This window comes from Delphinapterus leucas, chromosome 10 (assembly GCF_059928025.1).
Source record: "Delphinapterus leucas isolate spDelLeu-1000000601 "Yukka" chromosome 10, BTC_Dleu_Yukka2, whole genome shotgun sequence".
Taxonomy (NCBI): domain Eukaryota; kingdom Metazoa; phylum Chordata; class Mammalia; order Artiodactyla; family Monodontidae; genus Delphinapterus; species Delphinapterus leucas.
This window is the reverse complement of record NC_143138.1, coordinates 23,688,512-23,713,469: the sequence shown is the minus strand read 5'-3', so window position 1 is coordinate 23,713,469 and position 24,958 is coordinate 23,688,512. Positions and strand designations below refer to the sequence as shown.

Genomic DNA, 24,958 nt, shown 5'->3' with positions numbered 1-24,958 from the left:
TGTGACTCAGGAAACAGCTCAGACGTGAGGTTCGCAGCAGGCCGAAGAGGAGGAAGAAGGGGCCGTGGGAGCAGAGTGGGTGGTTATTGCCTCAGTGAGGGCTCTGAGGGTCCCACTGGAAGAGGCAGGGGGGATCTGGGCTTGGGCAGGGGCTCTGGAATGCAGCCCCCTTCATTGCTGCTGCCGCTGCTGCTGCTGCTGCTGTGTCGGTCAGTCGTCCAGACCAGAGGTGAGGCATGGGGTGGGAGAAGTGAGGGAACCCCCCTTCCTTAGGAGGATGTCCAGTGGGCTGGAGACAGAGGGTCAATCTGCATGCTTTGAGGCGACACTGGATGGAGAAGATTCTCACGCCCCAAATGGGGCTGCCGGCAGGGAGAGACAACTCTGCCCCTGCAGCTACACAGACCCAGGCTATGGGCCCTGTGCCAGGGGTGGTGACGGTAGGGGGGATGGGCGAGAAGGTGCCCACCCCCAGGGAGAACCAAGTTGGCCCTGGAACTGGGGTACAGCGTGCTCTTACAGTCACGTTTAGGAGGAAGAGAGGGAAAAGAGGGACCACCTGCTAGGGGAAGAGATGAGAGGGAACAGGAGATGGAGACACGGGAAGGTCAAGGGCCCACAAAGTCCCTTTCCTGGTCCAGCTGTCCCCACCCCCCGATGGCTCAATGCTGGGCCCTTCCGGGAGGAAATCCCTTCAATGTTTCAGCCATTCACCTCCCAGGAGTCCCCTCAGCGCCCCCCTCCTTATTCCTGTTGTCTTGCTTCCGAGGGATGGAGCCTGAAGCTAGACTTGGGAGGCCAGAGAATAAACAGGAAAGGAGGGGTGGGGATCAGTAACTGAGAGGCCTGGGATCTGGGGGGCTGGGGAGTGAGCACCACGTGGGGATTAGGAACAAGATTATCAAGGCAATGGTGGGGTTCAGAGCACCTGTGCGGGGCTGCTGCAGGCAGGTCCCTCCGGAGCGTCCAGGGGAGGAAAAGTGGAGCGTAATGCTACCCGCTCCCATCTCATCCTCATCTCCATCTCTAGGGCTGCAGTGCGGGAGTTTCCCAGAACGCTGTGCCAACGGAGGCACCTGTCTGAGCCTATCTCAGGGGCAAGGGACGTGCCAGTGAGTGCACCCTGTGGGAGTGGGAGACTGGGAAGGGGAGTAGGGGAGGGGACGGGGAGAAATGGGAAGGAAGGAGAAAGGCAGGAGGGGAAGCAGATGAAGGGAGACAAATGAAAGCAAAGGAGGGAGGGAGGAGAGAAAGCAGAGGGCCAGGAAGTAAGCTCTCCTGTCTCCTCCCCTGCCCAGGTGTGCCCCTGGCTTCCTGGGTGAGACATGCCAGTTTCCGGACCCCTGCCAGGATGCCCAGCTCTGCCAGAATGGAGGCAGCTGTCAAGCCCTGCTTCCCACCCTTCCCAGCTCCCCCAGCCCTCCCTCTCCCTTGGCCCCCAGCTTCTTCTGCACCTGCCCCTCTGGCTTCACTGGTGAGAGGTGCCAGGCCCAGCTCAAGGACCCCTGTTCTTCCTTCTGTTCCAAAATGGGCCGCTGCCACGTCCAGGCCTCGGGCCGCCCACAGTGCTCCTGCATGCCGGGATGGACAGGTGAGCACTGATGGGGGCGGCGAGGAAGGGGGACAGGCAGGGGCAACGGGCTGGGCTGTGGGGTAGGAAAGATGGAAATAGAGCCTGAGAGACGGTGAGCCCTTTGAGGAGAGAGGCCGCGAGAATCAACAAGCCAATTCTTGGTGAACCATTTACCCAAGATTGACATTCACCGACAGGATAGTACCGATTGCTAAGATGTTGAGGTGTTTCCAAGCCAGCTGGTAAATAGCTACTGCCTCAGCCCCCTTCGCACACCACCCTGACCCCTCTCCCAGCCCCTCAACCTCCCCTCGGTCCACTAGCTAGAGGGTTAATGCCTAGCACAGCAGGGGACTTCCAGGACTCTGCATTCTGAGCACCTGAATGGCTTCTATTCTGAGTGGTGGGAGCCCACACTGTCACCCGGGAAGACTGCAGTGGTGGGCGGTGTGACGGGACGTGGGTGCAGCCCTGGAGCGAGAGAGCAGGACACATGATGGGCAGGGTGTGCTACCATGAGGAAGTGGTCAGGGGTGCCTGGACAGAGCTGCGAGGCCCTGGAGAGAAAGGTTCCATAGCACCTCACCAGGATGGGGAGGGCTGGACCAGGCAGCAAAGGCCACGAGGTCAGAGAGTGCTTGGGATGTGGGCGCATCCAGGAGGGGGTGGACTAGAGACAAAGATTCTCAAACTTAGGTAGGCATAGCAGTCACCTGGAAAGCCTTAAAAATACCGGTGCCCTGCCCCAGAGAGCCTGCCTTGGTGCATCTGGGGTGGGCCCAGGACATGGAGATTTTTTAACTGACGAGGAAATTCTGAGGAAACGGGGCCCGAGACCAGACAGGAAGGATAGTCAGTGGCAACTTGCCATGCCTTGTGCTTCAGAGTAGGGGCTCCGGGCGGCCCCCTCCTCGGGTCCATTGCCAGCTCTGCCACTGACTAGACATGTGACCTTGCATAAGATATTTAAGCTGTCTGGGTCCTCGGTTGTCAGCCGATGTCCACACTTCATAAGGTTGTTGTCAAGAAGAAAGGGGGCGATGCTCAGGAAGTGCTTACTTAGCTCAGTACCAGCGCCAGCGCCGCCAGCGCCACCATTCCCACTGGTGCACACGGCTGTGAAGTGAGTCTCTTTATCGTTATCCGGACCATTACACCCACCTGAAGATCAGGAAATCAGGATAAGAGAGGCAAGACGACAGCCCGAGGGCACACAGCTGGCGGGGCAAGGCAAGGGGCTAAGTCTCCTGCTTGCAGAGGCTGCGCGCTTTCTAATTCACCACCAAGGTCACCACTAGAGGAACCCTCCGTCCCAGATTTTCCCAAGCAGGGCTGATTCACAGTACTCCCACCAAGAGCTACATGTTCAGTTTTCAGCTTGAGAAATGTGGTCACTCCAGATATAACCCTCCCGAAGAATGATAAAAGTGAGGGTGATGGAATAGGGCAGAGAGGGTATGGGAGGGAAGGGAAGAAAATATGAAATTCGACACAGAGATAATCCAGAGTGAGAGCTGGGTCATCTCAGAGGAGCTGGAATTTGTGCAGTGCTAGGAAAATGCCCCCCTGCCCCGTCCTCTGCCTCAGGTGAGCACTGCCAGCTCCGGGACTTCTGCTCAGCCAACCCCTGCGTCAACGGAGGGGTGTGTCTGGCCACATACCCCCAGATCCAGTGCCGCTGCCCACCTGGCTTCGAGGGCCATGCCTGCGAACGCGATGTCAACGAGTGTTTCCTGGACCCAGGACCCTGCCCCAAGGGCACCTCCTGCCATAACACCCTGGGGTCCTTCCAGTGCCTCTGCCCCGCTGGGTGGGGGGGTCCACGCTGTGAGCTCCGGCCAGGACCCTGCCCTCCCAGGGGCTGTCCCAATGGGGGCACCTGTCAAGTGGTTCCAGGGAGAGACTCCACCTTCCACCTCTGCCTGTGTCCCCCAGGTGTGTCCTCGCAGGGGTCTTCCTGCAGCCCCTCTCTCTGGGCACGGAGGTTGTCTCCCATGGGTCCCCTTCCCTCAGCTGATCGCATGACCCTGTCAGGTTTCACAGGCCCAAGCTGTGAGGTGAATCCAGATGACTGTGTCGGGCACCAGTGTCAGAACGGGGGCACCTGTCAGGATGGGCTGGGCACCTACACCTGCCTCTGCCCAGAGGCCTGGACAGGTGAGTCGTTTCAGCCAAGTTGATGGCACCAGTGGCCCAGATGGTCAGCCCCTGTTCTCCACTCCTCACAGGGCCCCCAGCTCCAGCACCTGTCCCCTTCCCCTTGGCAGGCTGGGATTGCTCTGAAGATGTGGACGAATGTGAGGTTCAGGGTCCCCCTCGCTGCAGAAACGGGGGTACCTGCCAGAACTCAGCTGGTGGCTTCCATTGTGTGTGTGTGAGCGGCTGGGGGGGCACGGGCTGCGAGGAGAACCTGGACGACTGTGTTGCCGCCACCTGTGCCCCAGGTTCCACCTGCATCGACCGTGTGGGCTCCTTCTCCTGCCTCTGTCCACCTGGCCGCACAGGTGTGACACGGGGTACAGGGAGGCGGGAGGCGGGAGGTGGAGATGGTACGTGACAGAAGCACCAGGAGGGCAGCTGGGAGCTTCAGGCGGCCTCTGAGAGCCTCGCCTCCACCCTGCCCTCCAGGCCTCCTGTGCCACATGGAGGACATGTGTCTGAGCCAGCCGTGCCATCGGGAAGCCCAGTGCAACACCAACCCCCTGAGGGGCTCCACATTCTGCGTGTGTCAGCCTGGCTACACGGGGCCCACTTGCCACCAGGATCTGGACGAGTGTCAGATGGGTGAGGCACCTCCACATGAGACCCTCTCTGAGCCCCCAGACAGCCTCTGCACTGAGGAGGGAAACAGGCCAATTGTTTTCCAAATTAAAAATATAAACATCTTGGGGATTCCCTGGCGGTCCAGTGGTTAGGACCCCGTACTCTCACTGCCAAGGGCCTGGGTTCGATCCCTGGTTGGGAAACTAAGATCCCGCAAGCCACACAGTGGCCACGTAAATAAGTAAACATCTCTTTTTCCTGAATTTGTCCATTTTTGGCATCTCTGCCTTACACGGTCTTCTCACCAATCCTCAGCCCTCGAGGCCCCATTTAGTCCTCCTCCATTTTAAAGCCACAATCCCTTTCCCCACTTTGATCTCATCAGCCACAAACAGGGTCCCCACACCTTCCCTGCCACTCTGGCCTCCTCGCCCTTCCACCACTGACCCCTGAGGACCCCCGGATCTTCTCTCCTCCTAGCCCAGCAAGGCCCCAGTCCCTGTGAACACGGCGGCTCCTGCCTCAACACGCCCGGCTCCTTTGACTGCCTCTGTCCCCCTGGCTACACGGGATCCCGCTGCGAGGCCGATCACAATGAGTGCCTGTCGCAGCCCTGCCACCCTGGCAGCACCTGCCTGGACTTGCTCGCCACCTTCCAGTGCCTCTGCCCACCAGGTACCAGCTGAGTGGGCCCTCAAGTAGAGGAGACGGGAGATTAATCCCAAACCCACTGGACGTGACCCCTGTAGAGCACAGATAGCCTCAGGCCAGTTGGGGTCAGAGAGCAAAGAATGCTTCTCCTCCTCTCCTCACCCCCCAGATGAAAACTCTGGGAAACTGACGACCCCTGGGAGAAGGACTGCCACAGACAGTAGTGAGGCTGTGCACTGCTCAACCCTGCATTCATTTCATAGACACCGCAGGGTACACAACCTGGTCCACTGTACACAGAGGCCCATCAGGGGAGAGCAGAGCAGCAGTGAATAAAGTTTTCATGCTTGCAGCCTCTGCTTATGCCAACCCAGAGTGCTCACCCTAATCACAGAACCTCTCCCCTGTAGAGATTGAGAGTAAACCTTTAAAATCCCAAAGGGTCGGGCTTCCCTGGTGGCGCAGTGGTTGAGAGTCCGCCTGCCGATGCAGCGGGCACGGGTTCGTGCCCCGGTGTGGGAAGATCCCACATACCGCGGAGCGGCTAGGCCTGTGAGCCATGGCCGCTGAGCCTGCGTGTCCGGAGCCTGTGCTCCGCAACGGGAGAGGCCACAACAGTGAGAGGCCCGCGTACCACAAAAAAAAAAAAAAAAAAATCCCAAAGGGTCTGTGTGCTTGAATTTGGTACAACGGGAAAGGAATGCTGCAAGGCTGCACCTACCTACAAGTTAGTCTTAAGGGGGGTAAACATCTCTCCAGGGAGGCAGTGAGAGAGCCAATATCAGGGAGCTGAATAAAACCAGGAAAATAACAGCTTACTTTGTGCCTGAGCATCTTACATGCATTATCTAATCTTTACAATAACCCTATGAAATCAGCATTGTTACTATGCCCATTTTATAAATGACACTGAGGCACAGAGAGGTTAAGTGACTTGTTGAAGGTTGCCCAGCTAGTAAGTGGCAGAGCCAGGATTCAACTCCAGAGCTTTGATAGTTTTACCCACTATACTACACAGCTTTCCTAAGCTGAGAAGCATCCAAAGATAAATGCTGAGAAAACTATCCACTAATCCAAGGGACAAGGTTGTAGATCTCAAGGAGCTTCAGAGGCAGGTTCCCCAGGCAAGAAGAGGGAGGCAGCCGAGGTCCAGCTTCAGTTCAGGGTGAGACAGAGGAGACCGGGAGGAGGTCGAAGAAGCAGGACAAGTATGGCAGTGACACAGGTCCCCAGACGCCCTTCAAATCCCCACCTTGGGGATCCCTGGTCTCCCTGGCACAGAGGTCTGCCCAGGTAGAACAAGAGGAGTGAATCACCTCCAAGCAGATGCCCATTTGTCACATTGGTACCTCGAGGACCTCCAGGCTGATCAGCCCTCCCGGGTGAGCCCTGCCTTCTGTGCACAGAGGAATGGCCCCAAAAGGCACTTCCCCAGAGCCCTCCCACATGTCCCGGCAGGAGCCCTGCTCCTCGAGCTTTCACACCTGAGGGGGGTAGAGCCAAACACAGCAGAGCAGCAGGGCCTCGGGTTCATCTCTCCAACCCACACGCAGACGGCCCCCTGGGAGAGGCTGCCTGCTGGGGCACAGGGCAGGTCAGGGACAGGGCTGGTTCTAGAACCCAGGCCTCCTGGACAGAAGGGGTGAGCAGCTAAGGCAAGGCTGGCCTGGCTGAGCCTCGCCCTTGACCCCTCCTCAGGCTTAGAAGGGCGGCTCTGTGAGGTAGAGACAGACGAGTGCGCCTCTGCCCCTTGCCTGAACCAGGCTGACTGCCACGACCTGCTCAATGGCTTCCGGTGCATCTGCCGGCCCGGTGAGTGCAGATTCCACTCCACGGTTCCAGCCTGGCAATCGCCCGTGGCCTCTTGAAGCTCTCTCGGGCCAGACCGAGGAGCGCCCCATTTCTCCAACTCCTTCTCTCTTCTCCAAACTCTCTTCTGTTACGTCCTCCGAATCTTCCCCTGCTTACTCGCCCACCCTCATCTCTGTCCTGCCAGGTCACCCAAATATCCCTCCTCTCCAGCCCTCCTGCAGAGTCCTCTGTACTCTCCCCCTGCATGCCGGGGGTCCCCGGCTGGTCTTGGCACTGTTCGCCACGGATGCAGGGAAAGTCGCCCCAGGCCTTCCTTCTCCAGCTTCACGGGACATCCCTCTATTCCCTGTTATGATAATAACTGATGTTTATTGAATATTTACTCTAAGCCAGGCACTTGGCTATGTACTTTTCAGGCATTATCTCATTTAATTCTCTCAGTGATACCATGAGTAGTTTATATTATCATTTCCCTTTTACAGGAGAATAAAGTGGAGCCTAGAGAGGTTGGGTAGCTTGCCCAAAGTCACACGGCTGGCAGGTGGCTGTTTCACCTTTATGCATCACCCTCCTGTCATCTCCACCTGTCCCAGGTGTCTTCTCTGGAAGTCCTCCAGGTTCACCTTTCCTAGCAAGGGAAAGGGCCAGGACCTGTATTTATTCTTTTGATAAAATGTATTTTCAGCATTAGTACACATATCCAGTTATGCCTTATTTATATAAAGACTAAAGTTGGGCTTCCCTGGTGGCGCGGTGGCTGAGAGTCCGCCTGCCGATGCAGGGGACACGGGTTCGTGCCCCGGTCCGGGAAGATCCCACATGCCGCGGAGCGGCTGGGCCCGTGAGCCATGGCCGCTGAGCCTGCGCGTCCGGAGCCTGTGTTCCTCAACGGGAGAGGCCACAGCAGTGAGAGGCCCGCGTACAGAAAAAAAAAAAAGACTAAAGTTACCAAGTTATGCTCTATTTTGTCCTGAAATCCAAATCACTATTTGTAAAGCTCCCATATTGGTGCCTTCATTATATAATGACACATTTAGACAAAACCCCAAACCAAACCATTTGAAACAAGATTCTCTCCCTTGCAATTTGTAGCAATGTTATTTCTGTATTTGTAAAGAGAAGGCTAAATACCAGTGTTAACTCCTAATTTTTTGTTTGAATCCATGAAATCATGCCTGTAAAGCTCAAACATTTGTAACAAACTCCCTCATAAATCTAGAGAAAGTCAAGAAAAGGAAAAAAAAGACCTTGGTCATCTCTCCCCTCTCACTCCCAACCCCACCAGGATTCACTGGCCCCCGGTGTGAGGAGGACATCAACGAGTGCAGAAGCTCTCCCTGCGCCAACGGTGGGCAGTGCCAGGACCAGCCTGGATCCTTCCATTGCAAGTGTCTCCCAGGTAAACTGGGGCTCAAGCTCTGGAGGCGAGAGTGAGGGCAGGCGCAGACTTCCGTGCAGGTCCCTGACCCTCCTGCTGTGCCATAGGCTTTGAAGGCCCACGCTGTCAGGCGGAGGTGGACGAGTGTTTGAGAGGCCCATGCCCCACTGGAGCCAGCTGCCTTGACCTCCCAGGAGCTTTCCTTTGCCTCTGCCCATCTGGCTTTACAGGTCAGCGGGGGAGGCATTGGAAAGAACTGGAGGGGTATTTGAGTCCATTTGGGGTACAGTAGAGGTCACTGATGAGCATTTGAGCATTGGGATGTGAGAACAGAATGAGAATGGAATCCCTTAAATTTATGCAGTGCAAAACCTGCACAACCGTACAGGAGCTGAGGGTGAGTGTTACTGTAGGACCCACATCAGGCCCAACATGAGTGGCATGACTGGGGAACAGGAGCAGAGGATGAGGTTCAAAGGCAAGCCATTCATCTGCTTATTTGGCAAACATTTATTAAGTGTCTACTATGCCAGACACAGACACTAAGTTGAGCAAGAGTTGCTATCCTCAAGTGGATTTAAATCTACTGTAGACAGACCAACAAGTTGATTATGGCCCAGAGACATGCTCTGAGAGAGGAATGCACAGGATCCTATAGGAACACAAAGGACTGGCCAACCCAGACTAGAGATGAGAAAAGATGGCTGAACGGAGTCTTAAAGACTGAGTAGGAGTTTGTCAAGACAGAATGCTAGGCAGCGCGTTTTAACTGTGGATAACAGCATGTGCAAAGGCACGGAGGGAAGAAAAGCACACCCCGCTTAAGGGAGTGTAGGACATCCAGAGCTTAGGCTACAATGGGGCGAAGGTCAGAAACATAGCAATTGTAGGAAGGCCATGGCATGCAGGACCCCATGTGGCATTCTAAAGAAGTTGGTATCCTGAGGCATTAGGGAGCCACTGAAGGACAGGTTCATGAAGAGTGAGCAAGTCATGCATAAGAAGCGGCCTTTGGCCCCATCAAGGACAGGGAGGGACTCTGTTTTCTCTCTGACCAATCTCCCCACACCAGGTCATCTCTGTGAAATTCCCCTGTGTGCCCCCAACCTGTGCCAGCCCAAGCAAAGATGCCAGGATCCGGAGGAAGAGGCCCACTGCCTCTGCCCCAGTGGAAGCCCTGGCTGTGCCCCAGCTGAAGACAACTGCACCTGCCACCATGGGCACTGCCAGAGGTAACATCTTCCAGGCCCTCCCCATTCATAGCCTCCTCTGGGTCCTCCTCAGCTAAGGCAGGAGAAAAGAGCCAGTAAGGGGTGAGTCTGTAGGAAATGACCAATGGGGAATGGGAAGAAGATGGCAAAGTTCTGAGATCACAACCAATGAGAGGGTTTGACTGGTGAGTGTTATCCAATGAGGGGAGAGTTCATAAATAAAGAGGGAAACAGAGGGCTAGGGAGGTCAAAGCAGAAAGAAGAGTATTAAATCCCAGGACCAATTCATCTCATCTTTCATTAGACAAATATTTATTGAGCATCTACTATGTGTGGATACATTTCCAGGCATTGGGGGAGCAACACAGAACAAAAGAGACAAGGTATCTACTCTCATGGAGCTTTGGTTCTAATGAGGAAAGACAGACAATAAACAAGTTATAGAAGGGATGGATGAATAGATAGATAGATAGATAGATAGATCTAGTTGGAGAAAATGAGCGGGGCAGGTAGGGCAGAAGGGGGACAATGCTGAGAGCAAAGACGCTGAGAAAGGGGCCAGAGTCCCAGGGCCAAAAAAGAAGAAGTCATAGGGGTCTGACCAACGGGGAGGGGAGAAGAGAAAACCCCCCTTTCTTTTTATGACCAGATCCTCGTGTGTGTGTGATGTGGGTTGGACAGGACCAGAGTGTGACACAGAGCTGGGGGATTGCGTCTCCACACCCTGTGCCCACGGAGGGACCTGCCACCCCCAACCCTTTGGCTTCAACTGCACCTGCCCCACAGGTTACACAGGTGAGGTGCTCCCTAAACCGTATATACCCTGGGCTGACCACCATCTAAATCAAGGGCAAGGCCAGTGGAGACATGTGTCCAAAGGGCTCTGGATCTCAGTCACCACCAAGAAGAACTGGGCAGGGGCTGGGACTTCCCTGGTGGCCCAGTGGTTAAGACTCCACACTTCCACTGCAGGGGGTGCAGGTTCCATCCCTGGTCAGGGAACTCAGATCCCACATGCCCCACGGTGCGGCAAAAAAAAAAAAAAAAAGAACTGGGCATGGGCTACAGAGGGCACGGGTGACGTAAGAGGTGGTGAGAAAAGAAAAGAGGTTGGGGGATGGGGGTGAGGAAGGGAAGGAAAGGGAAGAGCAGGAAAAGAAGAGAAAAGGAGGTTTCCCTTTCTCAGACCCCACCCGCTTCCCTCAGGGCCCACTTGCAGCGAGGAGGTGACAGCTTGTCACTCAGGGCCCTGTCTCAACGGTGGTTCCTGTAGCCCCAGCCCTGGGGGCTACTCCTGCACCTGCCCTCTGAGCCACACCGGGCTCCGCTGCCAGACCAGCATTGACCACTGTGCCTCTGGTGAGTGCCCACCATGCGCTGGGTCTGGGCCGCAGGAGGATGGAGAAACTGGTCAGGGTATGTTTGTACCACATTTAAAAAAAAATTAACTGGACACAGTGAGCCGTTGTTTGGGTGGGGAAGTTGCGGGGGGCGGGGGGGTGCCCCGTGTGTGGTGTGACTGAGGCCACAGGCCAGGTTACAGGCAAGGAACCCAACCCCTCACAGCCTCCTCTCTCCAGCACCGTGCCTCAATGGGGGCACCTGTGTGAACAGGCCCAGCACCTACTCCTGCCTCTGCACCACGGGCTTCCAGGGCCCACGCTGCGAGGGAAGGATCCGTCCCAGCTGTGCGGACAGGTGAGCAGGGCACAGAGACCCCTGGAGGGAGGGAGGGAGCCCTCACCACCCTTCCTTTCCATCTCCTCTGGGGCGCCATGCTGCCTCTCATCCCACATCCCACATCCTTTCACTCTGCCTTCCCTCCTACTTTCCCATCTCCCCAGTGGTTGCCTGCCACCACATCACACACTCCCTCCCCTTGTTGCCCTGGCCTTCCTCCTACTGTGCCCTCTCTCTTTCTTATCCAGCCCCTGTAGGAACAGGGCAACCTGCCAAGACAGCCCTCAGGGTCCCCGCTGCCTCTGTCCCCCTGGCTACACAGGAGGCAGCTGCCAGGTGAGGGGCACTGAGCCAGGTGTGCTGAGGAGGGAGGGGCAGGAGAGCTCTAGTAAGAGGGCCTCGGGTATTAAAAGGTGGCAGCAGGGAAGCTTAGGAGGGGTATCCACGTGGAAGTCTAGGAGTTGAGGTCTAACTTGAGATCTGTATGGTTCACTAAAAGGATTTCTGATCCCAGCGACTGTTCTGGGATGTGGGTATCCAAGGAATCCAGGGAGGTTGACCTAGTCCCAGACCATTCAGGAGAGAGTTTTCAGGGTAAGGGATTTTGAGACACTGGCAGGGGACAATCTCTAGGCCTGGGAACCTGGTGTTCTTTCCTGCCTCACGCTCCCTCCTAACCCTCAGACGCTGATCGACTCATGCGCTCAGAAGCCCTGTCCACACAATTCCCACTGCCTCCAGACTGGGCCCTCCTTCCAGTGCCTGTGCCTCCAGGGATGGACTGGGCCTCTCTGCGACCTACCGCTGTCCTCCTGCCAGAAGGCTGCTCTGAGCCAAGGTACTGACCCAAGGACTGACTATGGGGCAGACGAAGAGCAAAAGAGTGTCCTCCTCTACCCCACCCCTAAGGACATCCACACACAGCATTTGGACAAACAGTGGACCAAGAGTCAAAGCAACACAGACAACCAGTTATTGATGCTGCAGCTCAACACCCAGGACAGCCTAACACAACTCAACTCCTAGCACCACGTTCAACACAACACAAGCAACACCACCCAGCCCAGTCAACCAGACTCCAGTTTAACACAACCACCAGGGACATAACCCAGTGATCCAGCGTGGAACAACTCAGCACTGTCTTTACCATCATAACTCAGCTAGAGTGAACCACGCTTAACCAACTACACCCAACACACTTCGCCATGCCCCACTCACTTGGATGTTATGCCAACCCCTGGGTGAAATTATCTCTTGTTCAAATAAGTTTTGTTATGAGAAGAACTTAGGAAAGAGACCATTGTGAGGTTAGGGGATGGCTGATGGGAATCACTGTGAGAGAACATCAGAGGATGCAAAACCCAGGGGATGGACTTAGACCATTAGTTAAGCCACTTCAGGTGTCCCCACCTGAAGTTTCTCTTGAGTTCTTTCTTGCTTGAGACATTTAAAGCCAAGAATATAGTTGCTTATAATGCCCTGATAAGCCAAAGAAGAGGTATTTCTCTCCATTCTGACAAAACAGGCAGGAGGAGGAACTTGATTTTTTTTTTTTTTAAGTTGGGGTATAGTTGATTTACAATGTTGTGTTAGTTTCAGGTTTTCAGCAAAGTGAATCAGTTATACATATACATATATCCACTCTTTTTTAGATTCTTTTCCCGTATAGGCCATTACAGAGTATTGAGTAGAGCTCCCTGTGCTATACAATAGGTCCTTATTAGTTATCGATTTTTAAAAATTAATTAATTTATTTATTATTTACTTTTGGGTGCATTGAGTCTTTGTTGCTGCGCGCAGGCTTTCTCTAGATGCTGCGAGCGGGGGCTGCTCTTTGTTTCGGTGCACGGGCTTCTCATTGTGGTGGCTTCTCTTGTTGTGGACCACGGGCTCTAGGCGCACGGGCTTCAGTAGTTGTGGCACGTGGGCTTCCGTAGTTGCGGCACGCGGGCTCAGTAATTGTGGCTCGTGGGCTCTAGAGTGCAGGCTCCGCAATTGCGGCCCACAGGCTTAGTTGCTCCATGGCATGAGGGATCTTCCCGGACCAGGGCTCGAACCCATGTCCCCTGCACTGGCAGGCGGATTCTTAACCACTGTGCCACCAGGGAAGCCCTAGTTATCTATTTTATATAGAGTAGTGTGTATATGTCAGTCCCAGTCTCCCAGTTTATCCCTCCCCCACTTACCCCCTCGTAAACATAAGTTTGTCTTCTACATCTGTAAATCTATTTCCATTTTGTAGATAAGTTCATTTGTACCCTTTTCTTTACATTCCACATATAAGCAATATCATACGATATTTGTCTTTCTCTGTCTGACTTACTTCACTCAGTATGACAATCTCTAGGTCCATCCATGTCGGGAACTTGATGTTTTAATCTCTTCAGGGTCAAGAGTTACTGACTCCTCAAGCTCCGAGTGGCCTCCACCCACCCCAGGAATGTCAGTGGCCCCTCCATGGACCTCTCTGCTCATTGTCTGGAGCCCCTGAGCATCCTTCCACCCCACCTAGCTTTATCAATCCCTGTGTGTCTCTCTTCCCAGGCACAGAAGTCTCTTCCCTGTGCCAGAATGGAGGCATCTGCATTGACAGCGGCCCCTCCCATTTCTGCCACTGTCCCCCTGGATTCCAAGGCAGTATATGCCAGGAGAGGGTGAACCCCTGTGAGTCCAGGCCCTGCCAGCACGGGGCCACCTGCATGGCCCAACCTAATGGTTATATCTGCCAGGTGAGAGGGTCTAGAGGAGGTGGGGGAAGACAAATTTGGGCTGGATGTGGGAAACAGCAGTCATGGGGCAGAAAGGGGAGGGGGAGAGGGCATTTTCTTTTCATTCACCCCACACATCCAACCAACCACCAAGTCAGGTTAATTTTACCTCCTAAATATTTCTCAACTCTGTCCTTGCCCCTTCACCCTCATGCCACTGCCTTAGTCCAGGGCTTCGTTGCATTCCGCCCGGACGCCTGCATCAGCCTCCTGTCACCCCTGCTTCCACACTTGTCCTCCTAAAGGTTCGCCTCTACTTCACCACTAGGGCTCTCCGTTGAAAATATTAAGCTGGCCTGTCACTCTCCTGCTTAAAACCCTTCAGTGGCTGCCCACCTCTTTCGCAGTGAAGTCCCAAGCCTGGCACGACCCAGCCCTGCCTGCCTCTCAGGCCTCATCTCTCCCCGCCAACCCCTAACCCTGCTCCAGCAACACAAAACTGCAGCTGACTTCCCTACACCCCAGACCGGCTCTCTGGGGGCTTTCCTCACCCCTCTTCCACTGGATGGTGCCCAGGAGGCGTCTGCCTCGGGGGAACGTCCCTAACTTCTCTCCAGACTGGGTCAGGGCCTTACCTTGGTGGTTCAGGTCACTGAGCAGGACGGGAAGGCAAAGCTGGGACTCAAGTCCAAGCAGCCTGATCCCTGTACTCACAAACACGAGTCTGGATAGAAGGCATGATCCTTTAACCACCCTCTTTCTTTAACTTTTTTTTTTTTTTTTTTTTTTTTTGCGGTACGCGGGCCTCTCACTGTTGTGGCCTCTCCCGTTGCGGAGCACAGGCTCCGGACGCGCAGGCTCAGCGGCCATGGCTCACGGGCCCAGCCGCTCCGCGGCATGTGGGATCTTCCCGGACCGGGGCACGAACCTGCGTCCCCTGCATCGGCAGGCGGACTCCCAACCACTGCGCCACCAGGGAAGCCCTTTCTTTAACTTTTAAATTTTATTTTTTAACTTTTTATTATGAGCGTTTTCAAACATACACAAAAGCAGCGCACTGATCAGTAGTGAACCCCCGTGTACCCATTACTCAGCTCTATTTCCTCTTTCATGAAACTCCTTCCTCCAGAAATTTCCAAACACGCCCCTCATCTGCTTCTTCCGGCTCTCTGGCCATTCCTCGGATGCTTTGTGAATCCCTTTTCCTCCATTTTTCTGAAGCCTTCCTGGTACTCCATTCTTGCATACTCTCCTTCCTCCTGCAAGAACTTGGCACATGATACAGACCTCATCAATGACTCTTCCCTCACTAGCAAAATGATATGAGATAATCAGAAAATGGTTAAGGTCATCAGTTATGGAGTCATAGACGCATCAAATCCCAGCTCTGCCACCCACCAACTGTGTGGCTTGTGCAAGTCACTCATCTTTCAAGGAATCAGTTTCCTTTTCTGCAAAGTGAGACTCAAATGAGATGATTCATATAGAGGGTTGTTAGGAGGGTCTTATGAGGTTATGTATATAAATTATGCAATCAGTGCTAGCGGTCTCTCCTCTGGTTGACTGAGAATTTCATAGAAGCAGGGATGAGTTCTAATTTTCTCTATATTCCTAGAGCCTGAAAAGGTGCCTGGCATAAAACAAAGCAGGCGTTCAATAAATGGTTATAAATTAATTAAGCATGAGCGAACCCAGTGGGTGTGTGGCTGGGGGAAGAAGGATTTTTCAAAATCGGAGCTATATCTAGTGGCAATGAATCAAAGAGATTGTTTGGGACTGGGAAGTGGTTAAGTTGTATATTATCAAATAATTGTGTATCATGTGGAGTTGAGGTACAAGGGTTAAGCTACACGTGGCTGTGATGGACGGTGAGCTGAGTGATGCTCTGAGTTGGAAGGTGGGGTGCTGGCAAACTACCTGGAGCTGGGTCCCCCAGAGTGCCAGGATGGGCTCATTTACTGGTTCCCTGTCTGACCCCCTTTGCCTACAAGTGTACACCAGGCTACAGTGGACAGAACTGCTCAAAGGAACCTGACGCTTGTCAATCCCAGCCCTGTCACAACCATGGAACGTGCACCCCCAAACCTGGAGGCTTCCACTGTGCCTGCCCTCCAGGCTTTGTGGGGCTGCGCTGTGAGGGGGACGTGGATGAATGTCTGGACCAGCCCTGTCACCCCACAGGCACTGCAGCCTGCCACTCTCTGGCCAATGCCTTCTACTGCCAGTGTCTGCCTGGACACACAGGTAAGGTCTGAGAGAGGGGGTATGAGCATTTCTGGGCACAGCTGAATTGACCATGGAAACCCAGACAATCCCCACCCATGAGGCAGCCTAGTCACCTGGTCCATCCCCCTGCCTCTACACCCCACACCAGAGAACATGCCCACCACCCCTTTGCCTGTGCGGCTAGTGCTGGGCTGTCTCCCAGGAACGAGCTAGCAAGGAGGCAGCGACTGAAACACAGTGTTATGTTTAACCCCACCCCTGCCACAGGCCAGTGGTGTGAAGTGGAGCTAGACCCCTGCCAGAGCCAGCCCTGCTCCCACGGAGGGTCCTGTGAGGCCACAGCAGGACCACCCCCAGGATTCACCTGCCACTGCCCCCAGGTGAGAGACCACAAAGCTGCTTTCTCTGTTGCCCCCAACGCTGACGTAAGGTGAGAATGCCTGAGCCGGGAACCTGGGGGAGCACTGGAGTGGCAACTATTGGAGAAAGCCATCTCATGTCCACAGTGGTAAGTGGCTCTCAGCAGCAGTCGTGGGGAAAGGCAGGATCAGGTGGTAGCATGAATGGAACTTTCAGAAACCACGGGCACTGCCTAAGGGAAGGTCCCCAAGGCCAGCTGGGTGAGCTTGGATAAGTTCTTTTAACTCCGTGTGTGTATTTGTTTATAGACCTCAGGTGCATAAAAGTGAGTTAATCTTAAGCCTTGGTTCGTGATACACTAACGTACAAACTAACATTAGTTTAGGTACTGCCTTCTTTTAATTATCCTTACAAGATAACACCCATGAACCTAAAACAAGAATTACAATATTAATAATAACTTTCATGTACTTATGTCCTCCTGTATCCTGTTCCCCTTCCAGAGGAAGAGAAAGTACATAATCCTATCTCCAAGGATCAAGATAATATAGTATTAGTTCAGTTACTATGACTCTGTTAACAGTTTCGTCTTCCAGGACTCACATCATGATGACAGTTCACCCATGTTTTGTTTTGTTTTGTTTTTAAATTGGTGTATAGCTGATTTACAATGCTGTGTTAGCTTCAGGTATACAGCAAATTGATTCAGTTATACGTGTACATAGATTCATTCTTTCACCCACGTTCTTGCGAACAGCTGTTTCATCCATTCTCCCCACTATGCAATATGTCACTCTGTGAAAAAAAAAGGGGGGGGGGGACATGGTTTCCACTACTGTAAAACGATGAATTTGATGTTCTCTGAGGCCCCTTCCAGATATGAGAATCTAGGACCCTCTGAGTTATCTTAATGCAGGGGTTAGCTTAAGGGTAGGTGGGGAGAATACTACAAGGTCCTTCCCCCAATCTCTCTCCTCCTCTCCGCAGGGTTTTGAAGGCCCCACCTGCAGCCACAGAGCCCCCTCCTGCGGTCTCCATCACTGCCACCACGGTGGCCTGTGTCTGCCCTCCCACAAGCCTGGATTCCCACCCCGCTGTGCCTGCCTCAATGGCTATGGGGGCCCTGACTGCCTGACCCCACCCGTCCCTCCAGGCTGTGGCCCTCCTTCTCCATGCCTACACAATGGCAGCTGCTCAGAGACCCCTGGGCTGGGGGGCCCAGGCTTTCGATGCTCCTGCCCTCCCAGCTCTCCAGGGCCCCGGTGTCAGAGGCCTGGAGCAAAGGGATGTGAGGGCAGAAGTGGAGATGGGGCCTGCGACGCTGGCTGCAGCGGCCCAGGAGGAAATTGGGATGGTGGGGACTGCTCCCTGGGGGTCCCAGACCCCTGGAAGGGCTGCCCCTCCCATTCTCGGTGCTGGCTTCTCTTCCGGGATGGGCAGTGCCATCCACAGTGTGACTCTGAAGAGTGTTTGTTTGATGGCTATGACTGTGAGACTCCTCCAGCCTGCACGTGAGTCTGAAACCCTGAAGGGCTGGGCGGGGGCAGGGTGAGGGTAGAAGGAAGGACATAGATATCTCTTGAGTTACAGCATGACCACAGCCTCAAGCTTCAGGGAGTTTCCACCCTAATAACCATTGCTAATTAGGGGTATAAGACGCTAGACTCCAACCCAGAGGAATGGGGCAGCATGAATATTTAATGTGGGGACCAAGAAAGAGGGCACTGCCTCTTTCAGAGCTACCCTCTGAGAGCTGTGGGATCTCTGGCCTCAAGCTTCTCTCTCTAAGCCCTGTTGCCATGGAGTATCTCCCCTAGCAACCAGCATCCCTGAGGGAAAAGGGCTTCACTTCAGGGAGACAGGAGTTTGCGAGGGTAGAGAGTGGGGACAGTGTTAGGAAACAAGGTGTCAGTAGACATTAGGGTGTCTGGACTACCTACCATCCGGGGTCTAAGCCCATTACTCCAGAGCTGCCCCCACTTAGCAACCAGAGCCCTAGAGGCTGTGGAGTATCAGGAATCCTCTCTGGGATGAGGAAGTCAGGTTTCTTTGGGGGTCCTGAGTCCCCGTCTCCTCAACCCACAGTCCAGCCTATGACCAGTACTGCCGTGATCACTTCCACAATGGACACTGTGAGAAGGGCTGCAACACTGCAGAATGTGGCTGGGATGGGGGCGACTGCAGGCCCGAAGACGGGGATTCGGAGTGGGGGCCCTCCCTGGCCCTGCTGGTGGTGCTGAGCCCCTCAACCCTGGACCGGCAGCTGCTTGCCCTGGCCCGGGTGCTGTCCCTGACTCTGAGGGTAGGGCTTTGGGTAAGGAAAGATAGTGATGGCAGGAACATGGTGTACCCCTATCCTGGAGCCCAGGCCGAAGAGGAGCTAGGAGGAGCCCCAGACCCCTCTCACCATGAGAGAGCAACCCCTCAAACACAGCCTACAGGCAAGGAGACGGACTCCCTCAGCACTGGGTAAGAAGGCTGGGAGGCGGGGAAGAGGGGGCAGACATTAGTTTTTAACCAGCAGAGGGAAGGGAAGCAGGGACCAACCGAGGGGTCTCTGAGGTGCCTTCCCCGCAGGTTTGTGGTGGTGATGGATGTGGACTTGTCCCGCTGTGGCCCCGACCATCCTGCATCCCGCTGTCCCTGGGACCCTGGGCTCCTGCTCCGCTTCCTTGCTGCGATGGCCGCAGTGGGGGCCCTGGAGCCCCTACTGCCAGGACCCCTGCTGGCTGCCCACCCTCGTGCAGGCACCGGTAGGTGGCCCCATCATTTCCCCTGACTTTGCTCCCAGGCCAGCTTTCACGCCAGCAACCAGCAATGAAGTCAAATGAAACAGAAGCACTGGAACCCCAAATGTTCTTTGTGGAGACTTACCTTTGTTAACGTTCTTCTCCAGCTAGATCTCCTCATGGCCCATTTGCTCTGCAATCTCCTTTACTTCCCTCAGTACTTTATTCTAACCTCTATCACAGACCGCCCACAAACCTTGGGTTTCTGGTCTATTCTACTAAGCCAAGAGTATCCAACCATCCCCGTATCAAACAATTCATAGCACATGAGAGAATAATAGCTCTTATATACCACTTACTACGTGCCAGGCCTTGCTCTAAGCATTTTACAGTATTAACTTATTTAATCCTCCCAACGACCCCTATGAGGCAAGTACTGTTATTATTCCCATTTTACAGTTGAGGAAACTGAGGCAAAAAGAGGTTACTGCACTTGTCCAAAGTCTCACCAGAGTACCCAGCCTCACCAGGAATGGCCTCTTTTTCTGACTGTGTCTCTTCCACCAGAGCCCCCCGCCAACCAGCTTCCCTGGCCTGTACTGTGCTCGCCGGTGGCCGGGGTGCTTCTCCTGGCCCTCGGGGCTCTTCTCGTCCTCCAGCTCATCCGCCGGAAGCGCCGAGAACATGGGGCCCTCTGGCTGCCCCCTGGGTTCACTCGAAGGTCTCAGACTCAGCCAGTTCCCCGCCGACGCCGGCCCCCGCTGGGCGAGGACAGCATCGGCCTCAAGTGAGAGTGAGAAAGAACTGGGGCTCAGGGAGGGGACTCTTTCCTGTGGAGATATTTATGATCAGAAGCAATAAGAGACGCTATGCAGAAGTTGAAGACACGGGAAGGGGAGAGGGGTGGGAAGACTGCTGGAAATCTTAGGGACCCTGAAGGTCCCCCACCCACCCACCCCCTTCCAGGGCACTGAAACCAGAGGCAGAAGTTGATGAGGATGGAGTTGTGATGTGCTCAGGCCCCAAGGAAGGAGAAGAGGCGGACCAGGTGAAAGCACTGGGGCAGGAATGGTCCTAAAGTGACGGAGGGGTTGAAGGGACAAGTCAACCTTCCTTCACTGATCCTTGCTTGTCCTGATCCCCAAGGCTGAAGAAATGGCCTCACCCTCCAAGTGCCAGCTCTGGCCTCTGAGTAGTGACTGTCAGGAACTCCCCCAGGCAGCCATGCTGACTCCTCCCCAGGATTCTGAGATGGATGTCCCTGATGTGGACACCCGTGGACCTGGTATGTGAGCCAACCCAGACCAAGAAAATGAAAACTCCCTTTGACCCTTTTAGAATCAGAAAATCCTTTGACATCAGAACTGGAGAAACTAATATTAGAGTGAGTGCTTCCAACAGCCATTCTCAAAGTGTGGTCCCAGGACAGAAGAATCAGCATCACCAGGGAAATTGTTAGAAATATAAATTCTCAGGTTCCACTCCAGAGCTACCGATTCAGAAATTCAAAATATTGGGGAATCTGTGTTTTAACAAGCCCTGCAGGTGAGTCTGATCCAGGACTCAAGTTTGAGAATCACTGCCCTAGAATGTTAGAGTATTAAGGCCTGATGCTTCCTTTTACAGATGAGGAAACCAAAGCCCAGAGAAAAACAAAGTAGAAAGTCACTTGACTAAAGCCACACAAAATCAGGAACCCAAGCTGGGCTTCCTGACACCTCAAGCTGTGATTCTCCCTGAGCCTCCATGTTCTCCCCCTTCCCCAGTTGTCTCCCATTCTTCATGTCTCTCACCCACAGATGGGGTGACACCCCTGATGTCAGCAGTCTGCTGTGGGGGAGTGGAGTCCAGGACCTATCAGGAGACATGGTTGGGAAGCCCTGAGCCCTGGGAACCTCTGCTGGGTGGAGGGGCCTGTCCCCAGGTTCACACCGTGGGCACTGGGGAGACTCCCCTGCACCTGGCTGCTCGATTCTCCCGGCCAACCGCTGCCCGCCGCCTCCTTGAGGCAGGAGCCAACCCCAACCAGCCAGACCGGGCAGGGCGCACCCCGCTTCACACCGCTGTGGCTGCTGATGCTCGGGAGGTTTGCCAGGTCAGTGCACACTGGGGCTGCTAAAGGAAACGGGGCAAACTTGCAAGTAAGGCTGGGCAATAGCATCCTCGGGGTTTGGCAGAGAGGAAGGTGATGTGAGACGGGGGACTGAAAGAGAAACAAGAACAGATGGATGAATATGGATTCGGAGGTGCTTAACAGTGTGAGGGACCTTAGCTAGCAGTCCAGATATACCAGGGGTCACTGGCCCTCTCTGCCGCCCCACCCCCACCCCGCCCCAGCTCTTACTCCGCAGCAGACAGACTGCAGTAGATGCGCGGACAGAGGATGGGACCACAGCCCTGATGCTGGCCGCCAGGCTAGCTGTTGAGGACCTGGTTGAAGAACTGATTGCAGCCCAAGCAGATGTGGGGGCCAGAGATAAATGGGGTATGGATCTGGGGAAGTTGACGTTGTGCTATCAAGAAGTTGAGCAAATGGGGTGTGAGATAAGATGCAAAAAAGGGGGGTTAGCAGAGGGACCAACTGGAAGCTGGGGCATTCCCTCCCACCCCGCTGTCAAGGTGGTAAATCTGCACAGTACGGTGGCAGTAGGCAGCAAGTGAGTCTGCCCTCATCATCCTCAAACACACACACACTACCCTAGTCCACTGGGAACTAGGATGGGGGAAGAGTGTGAGAAGGGAGGGGGTCTCGTGGGAGGGACGTGGTCTGCCGGTCCCATTGACCCCAGAACAATGCCCCATTGTCCCTCCCGCGCGCCGGTGACGTCACTGGGGCAACGCTTCCTGCAAGCCGGCGGTCACCCGGGCAACGCTTCCGCCTTTGAGGGACCCGGCGGGCTGAATAGCCCTTCCCCCAAGTCCAGAATCCGTGGGAAACAGGAACCCAGGCGTCGGGCCCCCAGCCTCGGGGTAACAACCTCTCACGTGGTGCCCTAGGAAAAACCGCGCTGCACTGGGCCGCCGCCGTGAACAACGCCCGGGCCGCCCGCTCCCTTCTCCAGGCCGGAGCCGATAAAGACGCACTGGACGGCAGGGTTAGACCGGGTAGCGGGCCCCCAACAATTAAGCTGACGCGGGAGAGGTGCAAAGCGCCGGAACTCCGAAAAACCTGAAGGGGGAGGGACCACCGGTCAAGTAGGAGGGCCAGTCTTGTGGGCGTGGCCTTCCCTGACCGCCCCCGCTGGCTGTTTCCTCCCGGGCAGGAGCAGACGCCGCTGTTCCTGGCGGCCCGAGAAGGAGCCATGGAGGTAGCCCAGCTGTTGCTGGGGCTGGGAGCCGCCCGAGGGCTGCGGGACCAAGCCGGGCTAGCGCCCGGGGACATCGCACGCCAGCGCAACCACTGGGATCTGCTGACGCTGCTGGAAGGGGCGGGACCACCGGAGGCTCGTCACAAAGCGACGCCGGGCCGCGGCGCCGGCGCCTTGCAGCGCGCGCGGACTGCATCAGGAAGCGTGCCCCCGCGTGGGGGCGGGGCTCAGCCGCGCTGCCGGACGCTGTCAGCCGGAGCCTATCCTCAAGCCCGGACTTTGTCCGTAGACTTGGCCGCCCATGGGGGCGGGGCCTATTCGCACTGCCGAAGCCTATCGAAAGGAGCAGGAGAAGGCCCGCCCCTCCGCGGCCGTAGGTTTTCTGCAGGCATGCGCGGGCCTCCGTCCAACCTTGCAATAGTGCGAGGAAGATCCGGGGTCGCGGCCGGGAGCGGGGGTGTGGCCTCAGCTGTTGACTGGCCCTGCGATTGGGTGGCTCTAGGAGCCTGCGGCCCCACCTCCAACACTCCAGTCCCGCCTCCTTGCCTCACTCCGTCCCCTGAGCGGGGATCCCCTCAAGTTGCATGGGGTCCCCCAGCCCACCAAGTAATAACCTTAAATGCGGGAGGCGAGGGTGAGAAATAAAAGGCTGCATGTCAGGGAGGGATTCTAAAAGTGAGTACTCATTAAATGACAAGCAGTATGGAAGGCCTCCAGATTTTAAGATCCTTGAGCCTCAAAAGTGAGGGGTCATGAGTGTAGTGTCTCTCCCAAAATGGTGTATGCCACATCGTCTTCCACGTGGAGAAACTGCAGCCCTGGAAAGAGGGTTCGGGGTGCTGGGATGAAGCAGGCCCAGCCTCTCTCACAGAAAATAAGGATGAGGTGTTACAGGAGGATGGAGGGGAATGGGAGAAGTACCCCTGAACCAAGAACTGCAGACAGATAGAATGTAAGATGTTCTTTCCTGTATACTGTTTCCAAAGGGAGCCTCTATCGCCTGTAACCCCCACTACCCACAAACGGCTGACAGATATTTATTGAGCACCTCCTGTGTGCCAGGCACTGTGTAGGCACAGAAGGCAGGGCCAAGGGTCACTCCAGCTGATGACTCCTTGCATTCTCCCCACCTCACCCCACCCCCAAACAAACCACTGCAGGGATGAAGTGCCTGCCACTCTTCTAGCCACCACTATATCTAAGAACCCCAAATCTGTCACCCCATAATAAAGCTGATTTGAAGTGTTACCGTCTTTTGGAGGGGTTGGGGAATGGAAAAAACACGAAGTTGACTGCAGAGTGTTTTCAGAATTTTGTGCCCTAGGTTCAACATTTGGATGGAAGCTTTGAGTACAGTTTTAAGAGCAGGAATGAGTAGATTTGGGGTCCTATGTTAACTTAGGGTATCATCTAAAGGCAAGAGTCTCTAGTAGCCCAATGAGAAACCACACACACACACACACACACACTAAACCATGCATACCCTTTGTCCCTCTTCCAAGGGCATTTTTTTATAGCCACTTGGGAGATTCCTGAGGCCTCATGTAGAGGGAGATGGAGAGAGCACCTCAAACTTTAACCACCATTCAGCAATATGGCTATACCTCTTTCATGGCGATAGACCTGAGACACGGAGACATGAAGCATATTGAAAACGAATAATAACTACCATTTATGAGCATTCACTATGTGCCAAATGCTTTATCACATTTGATCCTCGTATCAACGCTATTAAAAAAAAAACCTCCATTTTACTCCTTCAGAAACTGAGGCACAGAGATTGTATTTGCCCAAGATTGCAAAGCCCTAAGTGGCAGAACCTGACCTCTTCATCATATTTCATGCTCAGTCACTCAGCTAACATGACAGGCTGCCATTTAGAGGTCCCAAATGTCTCTGTCCTGTTCCCACCTTGGTGCCAGCCAGCCTGACTAGCATTGATCAAAGACCAGGGCAGGCTGTGGTTCCCTCTCCCTTTTCCATTTCATGACGAAAGGAAAGCTTCCCCTGCGTCTCTTACGTTTGGTGCATATTTTGTGCCCTAAATAGACTCTAAGCACGTATAGGGCAATGATAACTATTTAACACATATTTGTTAGACACAGTGCTAGGGGTATATGTATGTTTGAGGGCCTGACATCCTCTGCTTCCCACTGGAAACATGCCCCTCCCCGACCCAATAAGTCTGAGGGAAGCTGGGAAGCAGGGGGCAGGTCCTTCTTAGGGAAGGTACCTGGGGTAAGGAGTGGGGGGGTGGGGGGATTCTGAGGAGTGAAACCACTTCCTCTGTAGCTAGTTCCTGTGTTGACAGAACTGAAGGGGAGGGAGGGGGGTGGAGGGAACAGAGCAGGAGGTTAGGGGGTTCCTGAGGCTCTGGAGATGAGAAAGCCAAAAGTCCTTCCCCCTCTGAACCCCCATCCCTACTGCAGCTGGAGGAGTTTTTCCAGTCTCTGTGCTCCCCCGGGGCGAGAGAGGTCAAGCAAGCCGTTGGGTGGGAAAAGAGAACTGGAGGAAGTTGACAGGGATGGGCGGGGCCCGGGGGGGTGCTGACCAGGAACC

The 24,958-nt window shown here is 54.7% G+C and overlaps 1 protein-coding gene across 1 annotated transcript; it reads left to right on the top strand.

The window, feature by feature from the left end:
- NOTCH4 (notch receptor 4) lies at nucleotides 1-24,956 on the top strand. Its single transcript, XM_089918611.1, has 29 exons — nucleotides 1-229; nucleotides 1,031-1,112; nucleotides 1,299-1,591; nucleotides 3,161-3,730; nucleotides 3,841-4,077; nucleotides 4,202-4,357; nucleotides 4,817-5,011; nucleotides 6,686-6,799; nucleotides 8,085-8,198; nucleotides 8,285-8,407; nucleotides 9,250-9,409; nucleotides 10,038-10,183; nucleotides 10,595-10,747; nucleotides 10,969-11,086; nucleotides 11,317-11,404; nucleotides 11,753-11,906; nucleotides 13,613-13,797; nucleotides 15,768-16,020; nucleotides 16,270-16,382; nucleotides 17,350-17,873; nucleotides 18,448-18,831; nucleotides 18,940-19,115; nucleotides 19,659-19,878; nucleotides 20,058-20,139; nucleotides 20,238-20,376; nucleotides 20,891-21,186; nucleotides 21,429-21,576; nucleotides 22,089-22,186; nucleotides 22,355-24,956. The coding sequence occupies exons 1-29, from the start codon at nucleotides 160-162 to the stop codon at nucleotides 23,042-23,044; spliced, it is 6,081 nt and encodes a 2,026-aa protein (XP_089774737.1). The 5' UTR covers nucleotides 1-159; the 3' UTR covers nucleotides 23,045-24,956.
- The last annotated feature ends 2 nt before the right edge of the window (nucleotides 24,957-24,958 follow it).